This window comes from Bubalus bubalis, chromosome X (assembly GCF_019923935.1).
Source record: "Bubalus bubalis isolate 160015118507 breed Murrah chromosome X, NDDB_SH_1, whole genome shotgun sequence".
Lineage (NCBI taxonomy): Eukaryota > Metazoa > Chordata > Mammalia > Artiodactyla > Bovidae > Bubalus > Bubalus bubalis.
Genome location: NC_059181.1, coordinates 57,259,024 through 57,271,010, shown reverse-complemented (window position 1 = coordinate 57,271,010; position 11,987 = coordinate 57,259,024). Strand labels below are relative to the sequence as shown.

General features: G+C 36.4%; 1 protein-coding gene across 4 annotated transcripts in view; it reads left to right on the top strand.

Annotated features, from left to right (window-relative positions):
• JADE3 (jade family PHD finger 3) overlaps positions 1-11,987 on the top strand; it is a 139,608-nt gene that overhangs the window by 86,687 nt on the left and 40,934 nt on the right. For all 4 annotated transcript variants that reach the window (XM_006058759.3, XM_006058761.3, XM_006058760.3 and 1 more), the window contains one exon: positions 2,899-3,056. In XM_006058759.3, coding sequence (XP_006058821.1) covers positions 2,899-3,056 — 158 coding nt within the window. The remainder of the gene's footprint in view (positions 1-2,898; positions 3,057-11,987) is intronic.

The window sequence follows — 11,987 nt, the reverse complement described above, 5'->3', positions numbered from 1 at the left end:
CTGGTAATTTATAGAGATGGTTCAGAGTCTTCAGCAAAATGGTGATTCAGTTTCTCCCACTGGCCACCCAGAACACTGAGCTCTGTGCAGAATATGTTAATAGATATGTCTGTGATCCTCTCTTGCTTCCTTATACAAAACATTATGTAATAAACCTCCCATTTTCGTTTCCTATAGACTTAGCTTTCTCCCCACACAGTAGCCAATTAATTGGCTAGGATTCTTCATAGGAAGGTCATTTTGTTACCACCTCATCACCAGCATGTTCAACGTTGGTTTCCTGTTCAGGTCATGTTATTAATTCTAAATCTTCCCTAAATGAAACCAATAGGCATTTGCAGAGTTGTCCCTGCAAAGTAGCAAATGGAATGAGTCCTTATTCATTTAAATGACATCATTGGAAGGACTGATGTTGAAGCTGAAACTCCAATACTTTGGCCACCTGATGCAAAGAGCTGACTCATTTGAAAAGACCCTGATGCTTGGAAAGATTGAGGGCAGGAGAAGAAGGGGACGACAGAGGATGAGATGGTTGGATGGCATCATCAACTCGATGGACATGGGTTTGGATGAACTCCGGGAGTTGGTGATGGATAGGGAGGCCTTGCGCACTGCGGTCCATGGGGTCACAAAGAGTTGGACACGACTGAGCAACTGAACTGAACTGATTATATGATCGTTCAGTCCTGTACTTTGTGAAATGTCAGTTTAAACAGACTACACCAACTGAGAATTAATTGCTTTATTGTATCATACTCTATACTTCAACTTTCATGGTAATGATGACCCTATATGCGAAACAGCAAAAGAGACACAGATATAAAGAACAGACTTTTGGACTCTGTGGGAGAAGGCAAGGGTGGGATGATTTGAGAGGATAACATTGAAACATGTATATTACCATATGTGAAATAGATGACCAGTCCAAGTTCGATGCATGAAACAGGGCACTCAAAGCCGGTGCACTGAGGGATGGGATGGGGAGGGAGGTGGGAAGGGGGTTCAGCCTGGGGGACACATGTACACCCGTGGCTGATTCATGTCAATGTATGGCAAAATCCACTACAAGATTGTAAAGTAATTAGCCTCCAATTAAAATAAATAATTTTTTTTTAATGTCTTGAACTTGAGAGGTCAGAGAAAGCAACCCAATAGTGTTAAATTCACAGAATGTTCTCCATTTATTGGATAAATCAAATTTTAAAAATCACCAGAAAAAAAAAGAATTCAGCAAGGTGGCAGGATATGACGTTAACATATAAAATCAATAGCTTTTATAATCAAGTGGAAGATGCCTAGGGCATGTTGTAATGTAGGAAGTTTAAAAAGTACTCAAAAAAAGAGTGGGATGTGTCAGAAGTGCATAGGTGCAAGCCAACCTGAAAGAGCTCCCAGTGACCAAAGGTAGAACAACTTGAGCATCAAGTTGTTAATTAACAGTAATACTGAATTATAACCCAAAGAATAAAATAGATCCATGAGGTTCTGGAGGCTTCCCTCATAGCTCAGTCGGTAAAAGAATCTGCCTGCAATGCAGGAGACCTGGGTTCGATCCCTGGATTGGGAAGATCCCCTGAAACAGGGCATGGCAACCCACTCCATCTTGCCTGGAGACTCCCACGGACAGATAAGCCTGGCAGGCTACAGTCCATGGGGTCACAAGAGTTGGACACGACTTAGCAACTAAAACAACAAACCACCATATAAGGCGCTAATGATATAAATAAATAATTGAATGAATGAACAAAAAAATAAATTAGGGAGAAGGGGCAGGCCTTTTTTTTTTTTTTACAGAGGAATTCCAATTCATAAATGTAGGGCTGGTAGAACTGAGGAAGATAACAAATCACCATTAGAATACCATAACAAAAGTAATAACTTTTGCGGGGAAGAAATATATCTGTCAATGCTAAAATTAGTTCATGACAGTTTGAGGAGAAACAGGGTGTTTTTTATAATCTCAGAGTACCTCCTCTAAGATATTTATTAAGTAGAAAGGAAAATATAGTAACCTGACAGCTGAGAAAATTGGCAAGACACACTATCTTAACCAACTGATCGAGTTTAACATTACCACTAAGATGACATTGGCATCATACATTCCTTATATAATGGGATAAGAGAGTCATAGCATCCTTTCTGTGGCATTTTTGCTCAAAAATGAATAACCTCAATCTAATCATGAGAAAATACCAGACAAACCCAAATGGTATGGACATTATATAAAGTATGTGAGCGGTACTGTTCAGAAGTGTCAAGGTCTGGAAAGAAAAGGAGAAACTATCACAAATTGAAGGATACAAAGGAGACATGACAACTACTGCAAAGTGTGATTCTGGATTGAATTCTGGAACAAAAAGACATTGGGGGAAAATTAGTTGTAGATGAATGTTAATTTCCTGGTTTAGGTAATTATAATCTGGTTATACAAGATGTTAACATTAGAGGGAAATATAAGAAGGATATATGGGATCTCTGTATTATTTTAGTAACTTCTCTGTAATACTAAAATTATGTCTATGTAAATAATTTTAAAATAAGGTGATAGCTAAATGATCATAAGTTATCATAGGATACTTGTTGATTAATTTGAGAGAGTTAAGGATTTTTGTTTTACATAGACTTTTTAAGAGTAACCTGTACTGTTGATTTAAATTCAAGGAACCCAAGAAAATTTAGGAAGAACCCCTTTACTCTTTATTAAATCCAGAACAAGCTGACTTTCCTGTCAATTCTTCACACCCTTTCCAAATAGAAGTTGATGTGACCATTTAGGAAGTTAGAGATGTCTCACTTGTTGGAGTGCAGAGTGGGTGGGGATGGTCTTTTTAAAAGAACATTAAATGGTATTAATTCCATAGTGATGGTCTTCTCAAGGTGTGTGCAATGTCTTACCAGGTATTCCGGAAGGACCTTATCAGTGCCATGAAGATTCCAGACTCGCACCATATTAACCCTGACAACTATTACCTCTTCACGGATACATGGAAGGAAGAATGGGAAAAGGGAGTCCAAGTACCAGCCAATCCAGACACTCTTCCACAGCCTTCCGTCAGGTATTTTCATGATTGTATCTTTGATTTAGGGGATGGATGCTCTTACGGTTGTCTGTGAGCTGCTTGAGGGGAGACTTTGAGTGGCTAACTATACATTTATAATGCTAAGTCACATACATGTTCAGCAATTCATTCAGACCAATGGCAGATTATACCAGACTAAGATAGGTCAGTTGTCAGTCAGACTCTTTATTTAGGGCTATAATATGTACCTATTCGCAGGATAAAACTGTTTGAAGTCCAATCTGAAATTATGATAAGGTTTTGGAGACCAAGATTTCCCAATCTGACTCAACAATCAGTAGCATTTATTAGCCTTTGAAGAGAAACAGAGCACTAATTACATAACCCCATAATACCCCTATTAATATATAACTCCATGAGAAGTTGCTTCATTTTAATAGGGGCCTCATAGTCATAGCATCTGTAAACAGAGGGCCAAAACATACAGAGTTTTTAAAATGCATAAACCCAAATGAAAGGGGATAACTGGAATAATTGGGTTGACCATAAGCACACAGCCTTCCTTTGCAAAGACTTGAGAAGAAGTTTAAGTAGGAGAGTATTTTTTGCCAAGAGGACATAGTAAGTTTAGCTCTTCAAGAGTAATGACTAGTTTTGGAAGCCATTTTTTCCTACTGGTCTTTGCCAGTGTTTTGCATGAAGGCCAGCATGAAATAAAATGCTTGGTATAAATTTAAATGAATGAGTGAGGGAAGGAAGGAAAAGGAAGGCATAACATCAGCTAAAGGGGCTGGTGGGACCTCCTGGTTACTATGAGAAATTGTACATCTCATTGTACAGCTATCTATTTCTAGTACGTATTAGGTTGTTAAAGATCAGAGACCACATTCTTTTTTTTTTTTAATTGTATTTTATTTTTAAACTTTACATAACTGTATTAGTTTTGCCAAATATCAAAATGAATCCGCCACAGGTATACCAATGTTCATCAGAGACCACATTCTTGAATTTTTGGCCCCAGCATCAGGTTCTTGGAGAAGGAAATGGCAACCCACTCCAGTATTCTTGCCTGGAGAATCCCAGGGGCAGAGGAGCCTGGTGGGCTGCCGTCTATGGGGTCACACAGGGTCAGACATGACTGAAGCAACTTAGCAGCAGCAGCAGGTTCTTAGGTCTTAGTCATGTTCCAGAAATGCTTGTCAAATCACTTCTAAAAACGCAAGCCCAGGCTGTCCCACCCACAGAGAGACTGTCTGTTCTCTGTTAAGAAAAACTTCAGTCTTGCCCAACACACATACGTACCCTCACTAGCTCATCATCATTGCCACCATCCTCTAGAAATCACAAGAGTATCATGAATGAACATAAGAGTCAGACATTTTCATGTCTTTACTGTCAGTATTTTTATATACCGTTGCAGTAATAGCGAGGAGCCTAGACTACCACCTTAAACCAGTAATAATCATGTATCCCTCTCTTTCCCATCTGTAGGAGACTTTAACCACTCCTTAGAGGTGATGAGGACACCTCCCCCTGCCACATGGTATCAGTGAAGACCATATAGGGAGCAGTAGTAAGGTTATCTTACCAATCCCAGCAAGGGAGGTATCAGTGGAGGCCTGGTGAGAAGCCAGAACTCTCAGTCTCCCCCAGTAGTAACAAAGAATTCCTGCCCCTGAATGTTGACATAGGCCAGATGGTGAACCAGGACTTCTACAATCACATAACAGTGATGAGGCGATATCCTCCCCAACCAGATCTCCAGCCAGAGCAGTGTCAGAGGAAGCCAGTAAAAATAAAAGGTTTAAAGAAGATCCAGAGTCTTGTAGCATAATACCCAGGTTCCAGTGGAAAAAAAATCACTCATATCAAGAACTAAAAAGATCTCAGCTTGATCAAAGATAATCAGTAGCTGCCAGTACCAACATGACAGAGATAGTAGAATTGTCTAACAAAGATTTAAAAGGAGCCATCATAAAAATGCTTCAGTGAGCAATTATGAACACACTTAAAGCAAAAGAAACAGTTGTATATCCCCCCTCTTTCATACCTGATATTGGCCATTTTTATCTCCTTTTTTACTTGCTATAGGTTGGTCATTTTTATTGACCATTTCACAAAGCCATCTTTTTATCATGAATTAATAAACATATTCATTGTCTCATGAAACCAAACAGGCCCAAGTTGCTTTCTGTTTATCTGAGTCAGCTCTCTATAAACTCATTTATCTCAAACTTGCTGTGTAATAAAACCAAGATATTTCGTTTCTTCTTTGCAATTAACAAGAGATGACAAAGGGCTCAACCGTCTAAATCAAAGGGTTCTTGATTCAGAGTCAGAAAGTACTTCTTCTTAGGCAGAAGGTTCATAGTCTCTTGCGTTTTCAGTCAATTCAATATCTAACTCATCATTACTATCTGTACTGTAATCTATTTCTTCAAGGAATCGAGGTTCATCTTCATCCATAACATAAGTGGGGGGTGGGGCTAGTTACTTTGCAGCTCCATTCAATCAAGTCATTTTCAAAGTCAAGCAGACGGGAAGGCAGATTATATTTGAATGGGGATATCAGTCTTTTCAAACATGATAGGCCAACACAAAATTTTGCTCCCATCTCTTCCAATTCTCGAGTACCAATCTGTAAACCCTTATATGTTCTCTGATCACAGCCACACAAAGTACTCTCCATGGTATAGCTTCTTTGTGCTTCTGTCTTTCTCCAAACTACAACACGTGCTGTAGATTCTTTAGATTTTTCTACTGCAAAGCTATATAGCTGCTCATGCAAAATGAGGGGCAGTATGGCTCAGAATCTTAGGCAATGTTCTGTATCCCACATGTTCCACAGCATCACAGGAAGCTGCATTGTCATTCATATGCCACACTGTCTGTTTGGTGCTGCAGCCATACATAAATAACATTCTTCTTTCAGGAGTGGCCAAGATAATCACAATAAACCAGTGGTAAACGCTTCACTGCAGCCAGGTATTATAGCAGACCCTTGACGTGATAAATTGTAGGATGTAAATCTGAATTTGGAGTTTGGTTTCATTATCTTTTCTGTTTTTAATTTATTTCTGCTCTTACCTCTACTACTTCAATTATTTTACTTGCTGTGGATTTATTTTGCTCTTCTAGTTTCTTGGATTGGGAGCATAGCTTATTGATTTGAGACATTTCCTCTTTCCAATATGAGCATTTAATGTTATAAATTTCCCTCTTTAGCTATGTCACAAAAATTTTGATGTGTTATATTTTCATTTTCATTCATTTTAGTGTATTTTTTCCTTTGAGACTTCTTTTCTTCACTTTTTTCCCCTTGAGACTTCTTTTATTTAAAAGTGTGGTTTTAACTTTATTTGAATATTTTCTTATCTTTCTATTACTGATTTCTAGTTTTGATTCCATTGTATTAGAGAACACTCTGTATAATACCAATTTGTTTAAATTTGTTGAGTTTTATTTTATAGCCTAGGATATGGTCTATCATGGTATATGTTCCATGGGTGTTTGAAAATAATGCCTGTGCTGCTACTATTGGGTGGAGTATTCTATAAATGTCAGTTCAATCCTCTTAGTTGATAGTGTTGAGTTCGTCTATCTCCTGGATGATTTTCTGTCTGTTCTATCACAGAGGTTGAAGTCTCCAGCCATAATCGGGAAGTTATTTTTTCTCCTTTCATCCCAATCAGTTTTTGTTTCAAATATTTTGTATCACTGTTGTTTGGTGCACATATATTTATGATTGCTATATTTTATTGGTGAATTTATCCTTTCTTTATTATGTAATATTCCTCCCCATCTCTGGTAATTTTCTCTGCTATGAAAGCTACTTAATCTGATACTAATGTTGTCACTCTTGCTTTCTTTTGAGTAATGTTTGTATTTATATCTTTCTCCTTTATTTTACTTTTGACTTATTTATATGCTTCTATCTTAAGTGTTTTTGATAGCATATATTTGAATCATGTTTTTTAATCCATTCTGCCAACCTCTGACTTAATGTGTTTAGACCATTTACATTTAATGTAATTAATGATATGTTAGGGCTTAAGTCTGCCATTTTATTTTATTGTGTGTGTATATGAGTGTTCTCTGTCTTTTATTTTTCTCTTTTGTTTTTCCTGCCTTCCTGGGGGTTATCTAAACAAATTACCACAACTTACTCAATGTGAAATAATCAGTTGAATAGCCTCATAACTATTAATGAAATTGAATTTGTAGTTAAAAACTCTCCATAAAAAATACCTCCAGGCCCAGAGGTTTCACTGAGAAATTCTACCAAACATTTAAAGAAATAAAAACTGATAATACTGAAAGAGAAATTTGAATCAAATTCAATGTAGTTATTGAATAGTTGAACATGGGAATGTGGATGCACTGTTGCAGTTTGAGAGGCTCTGGATATGCAGCTGCTGCTGCTAGATATGCAGCTAGAGGAGCTTATTTGAAGGCAGACATACAGACATGAAGAAAGTGATTGTGATGAAAAGAATGAAGATGTTCCAGATAAAATGATGCCAGAATAAAACTTCACATTAAAGGAACTCTCAAAAAATTTTACAGCAGTAAAAGCACAAAGGACAAAATGTTGGAAACTAATCCAAGTTCATAGAGTAGTATGACAACTTTCCAGGACATAGAAGAGTTGCTTATTCTATTTCATAAGTTTTATAAATTAAGAATTAAGCACTGTACTCTTGATAAGTTTTACAAAGAGATAAAAGAGTTTAAATTCTCAGTGTTTCAAATGATAGGGTATCAAATACATATTGGTTTCAATATTTTTATTTCCCTATATAGTATAGCCAACAATAAGAGAGTAAAATGTTTTGACAAAAATTTTAAAGGTCACTGAAAAATCATAATTTCCCCAGTGATTATTAAGATTGCTTTTCACAGTTTCAGTTTGCACAGTCATTTTTATAGTACAGTACCACTGTGCAAAGTGAGGACTACCTGCTTTGGTGACAGCAGATCATTGGGTTTTTTGAAAGTGGCCAGTGGAGCAAGAGGATATAAGAGAACTTTTAGAGGTGATGGTTATATTTATTATCTTGGTTGTAGTTCTTGTTGCACAAATTTATATGTCTGTCAGAACTTGTTAATTTGTACATTTTAAATATATGTAGCTTGATATGTCATTTATACCTCAATAATGTTAATAAAAATATCATCCATATATATAACTATAAATATATGCAATCATCACAAATACAAGAGTGTGTAAATGGGAAGAAAATGTGGTAGCGGGCACATGACAGCACAGCAGTATGAGATTAGAAGAGAAAAGGAAGAAAGACAACAAATGTGACTATAAGCTACTTAAGAGCAGAACCCTTACTGCCTAATAGTAGGTTTTCAGTATATATTTATCATTGTAAAGAGAATAGGATGAAGGAAGCAAAGAGGGAAAGTGGGTGGGTTTTAGGAAAGAAAATTAGTAAACAACCAAAAGATATTATAGTTGACCCTTGAACAATGTGAGCTTGAACTGTGCAGGTCCACTTATATGTGGATTTTTTCAATAGTAAACACTCTAGTAATACGCAGCCTGCAGTTGTTTGAATCCACAGATCCAGATCCACACAGATATGGAGGGCCAACTGTAAATTATATGTGAATTTTTGACTGTATGAGGTGTCAGTACCCCTTACCCCTGTCTTGTTCAAGGGTCAACCATACATTCCTACCAGCATTTTATGAGGATTCCATTTTCTCCACATCCTAACCAACACTTCTATTTTTTTAATTATAGCTATCCTAGTGGGTATGAAGTACATCTCATTGTGATTTTGCATTTGCTTGTTGGCTAATGATGTTGAGCATCTATTCTTTTTTATTATTTATTTATTTGTGTATTTTTTGGCTATGTTGGGTCTTAGTTGTGGCACCTGGTCTCTCTAGTTCTGTGGTACAGGCTCAGTAGTTACCCCTGGGCATGTGGGATCTTAGTTCCCAGACCAGGGATTGAACCCACATCCCCTGCATTAGAAGGTAGATTCCTAACCACTGGACCACTAGAGAAGTCCTAACATCTTTTCTTTATGTGCTTATCAGCCAGTTGTATGTTCTTGGAAGAGAGCTTTTGTATTTTATTACAAAGAGAAAAAGCTTTTATGTGGTTAGCAAATACAATGTTTTTTTTTTTTCCTTTCCTGTGAAACATTACTGTTCAAACTGTAAAGTGAAACATGTCAGTTCATCTCTTTATGTTCTGTCATATTCACTTTGGAATGGCTGCCTTTGGCTGCTGAAAATCTAGCCTTTTAGTGAAAAGGGTGATGATGTCCCCCTGACCAGCAGTTGTAGAATGTTCCATTTTTACTTGATGCATCCAGGCATACCTCCTATGTATATCTCTTCTTTGGGGAAATTATTCACATCATTTGCCCATTAGAAAAATGTGTTATTTGTCTTTTTATTGTTACATTGTAAAAGTTCTTTACATAGTCTAGATACAGGGTTTTTTTTTTACCAGATACATGATTTGTGAATAATTTCTCCCATTCTCTGGGTTGTCTTTTCACTTCATTGGTGGTGTCCTTTGAGGCACAGAAGTTTTTAATTTTGATGAAGTTCAGTGTATCTATTTTTTTCTTTTGGTTGCTTGTCCTTTTGGTGTCATATCTAAGAAATCATTACCTAAACCAAGATGAAGCTTTATACCTAGAATTCTTCTCAGAATTCTGTAGTTTTAACTCTTATATTTGGGTCTTTGATCCATTTCAGTTGATTTTTGTGTATGGTGTGAGGTGTTAAAGGTCTGACTTCATCCTTTGGCATGTGCATATCCAAGTGTCCCGACACCACTTGTTGAGCAGCTTCCTTTTTGAAAATGGACACTATATCCCAACCTCAACCACCTTGGTTCCACCAGGCTGCTAAGAAAGAAAGCATGGTTCTTGAATAACCAAGAAATCCCAGTTCCATTTTTTTAAATCCCCTTTCACAAATCTACCAAACTGATTTTTTTAGTTATTCCTATTTTGAACTGCGATGCTAATTTCTCTACTGTACCTTTCACTCTGTCCAAAGATGCTACTTTTCCCCACTATATAGGACAATATCAGATATGTTCCTTTTTATTGGTTAATTTTATAACTTTTTATGTTAGTGTTTCTTTTTGTATGTTTTTGTTGTTTTTTTCATAGATTACAAATTTCCTAGCAGTTAAGGAGGTGCCTGGTAACAGTGTGGTTATTTGCACTATTGAGAGAATACTTAGTTTTTGAAATTAAAAGATGTAGCTTTATTCTCAAAATAAATAGAAGTATTTTCTTCTGACACAACTTTAGCCAAATCTAAACAAATGTAAATGTTTCATAACAAACCCTTTCTATGATTGCTTTTAAATTTAAAACTAATGTTTTCAATGATTATATATTACTTTCATATACAAAGAAATATTCACAGGGTGGTTTATGCACATAAAACTCAAAACCTGCACCTCGAGAATCAGTGCTAGATTCATCTTTGAAATAGTGATTTTAGTTTTGACCAAACATTATTACATTAAATTAATATTGTTACATTTTTAAAAAATAGAAATGTTCACTAATAGTTATTTAATTGTAAAAATTCTTCCTGCCTCCCAAACTTAAAAAATTAATGTGTGTGTAAAAGCATGAGGACATTCCTTGATTTTGTGCTAAATGTTTTTAATAAAGAATGTTTCAGCAGTTCACCATACCATAGAAAAAGTATCAGAATGTAAAAATAAAAATCTTTTAATATATTATTTTGAGTTGACTCCTCCATATTAGTTTTAGTAAAATTTAAACCTTGTTGGTTGGTTATTTTCTACTGATGGATATCTCTAGAGAGAATATCCCAAAATATAAATCTGTTAGAGAAATTTAAGAATGAATCTAATGTAATGCAATAGTTAAGTGGAAACAAACATGAAAATACTGGGAAATAACTTTTTACCATTATGTATGTATTAGTCATGATAGGCCAAATGCTATAACAAACATCTCCCCAAGAATCTCAGTATCTTAACACAATGAAGGTTTTATTTTTTGCACATGTCTCCATCCAGTGTGGGTTTGGGATGTGAATCATCTCTGCCACTCATAGTCATTCAGAGACTCAGGCTCTTTTTTGGAGTGGCTCCTCTATCTGCTAGGTCTTTTCCCACTCTTCCACCCCCAAACTTCTAAACCCAGTTTGCGGGAAAAGACAAGACAGCATGGAGGGTGATGCAGGTAGATTTGGAGGGGATCTAGACTTTGAAGTAGGTGATCTGCACATATGCCATTAGCCAAAACTCATTCATATGGCCCACCTAACTGCAAAGGGTACTGGGGAATGCAGTCTTGCTATGTGCCTAGATGGAAAACATCTAGAGTTTGGTGAACATATTAGCATTTCTCTCTTACACTTTGGTAGTGGCATTACAAACTCAAAGCTACATGAGCACAGGAGCCTTACTGATTTTACTCACCACTGTAACCCTGTAGTTGATGCTATGATGTGTACTGCCCAGATTCCCACTTAGTATTAGGACCTGTCCACATGATCAGGATAGCCTGACTTCTTACATGGCAGCTCTGGGCTCCAAGAGTGAGTATTCTTAGAGATAAGAAGTAGAAGGTGCCATTCTCAAGGCCTGGACTCAGAAAATGGCACAGTACTACTTCTACCATATTTCATTAGAGCAGTCTCAGACTGAAGAGGAGGGAAATTGACCCTACCTCTTGACAGGACTATCAAAGGATTTGTGACTATCTTCAATCCATCACAATAGTAATGTTTGTAATGTTTGTATTTGAGTTACTTGTCTTATTGCCTACAGCCAGATTAAGTCAATCAGCTAGAGAAACTTAAATACTAATAAAACTAAACATGCTTTTTATTTATTATCTAAGTCACAAGATTGTCAAAATACTTCAGAATTGTGTTTTCTAATAGACTTACAGAAGAAATTTTGGATGTATATGAATTGACATGTTTCTTGGGTCC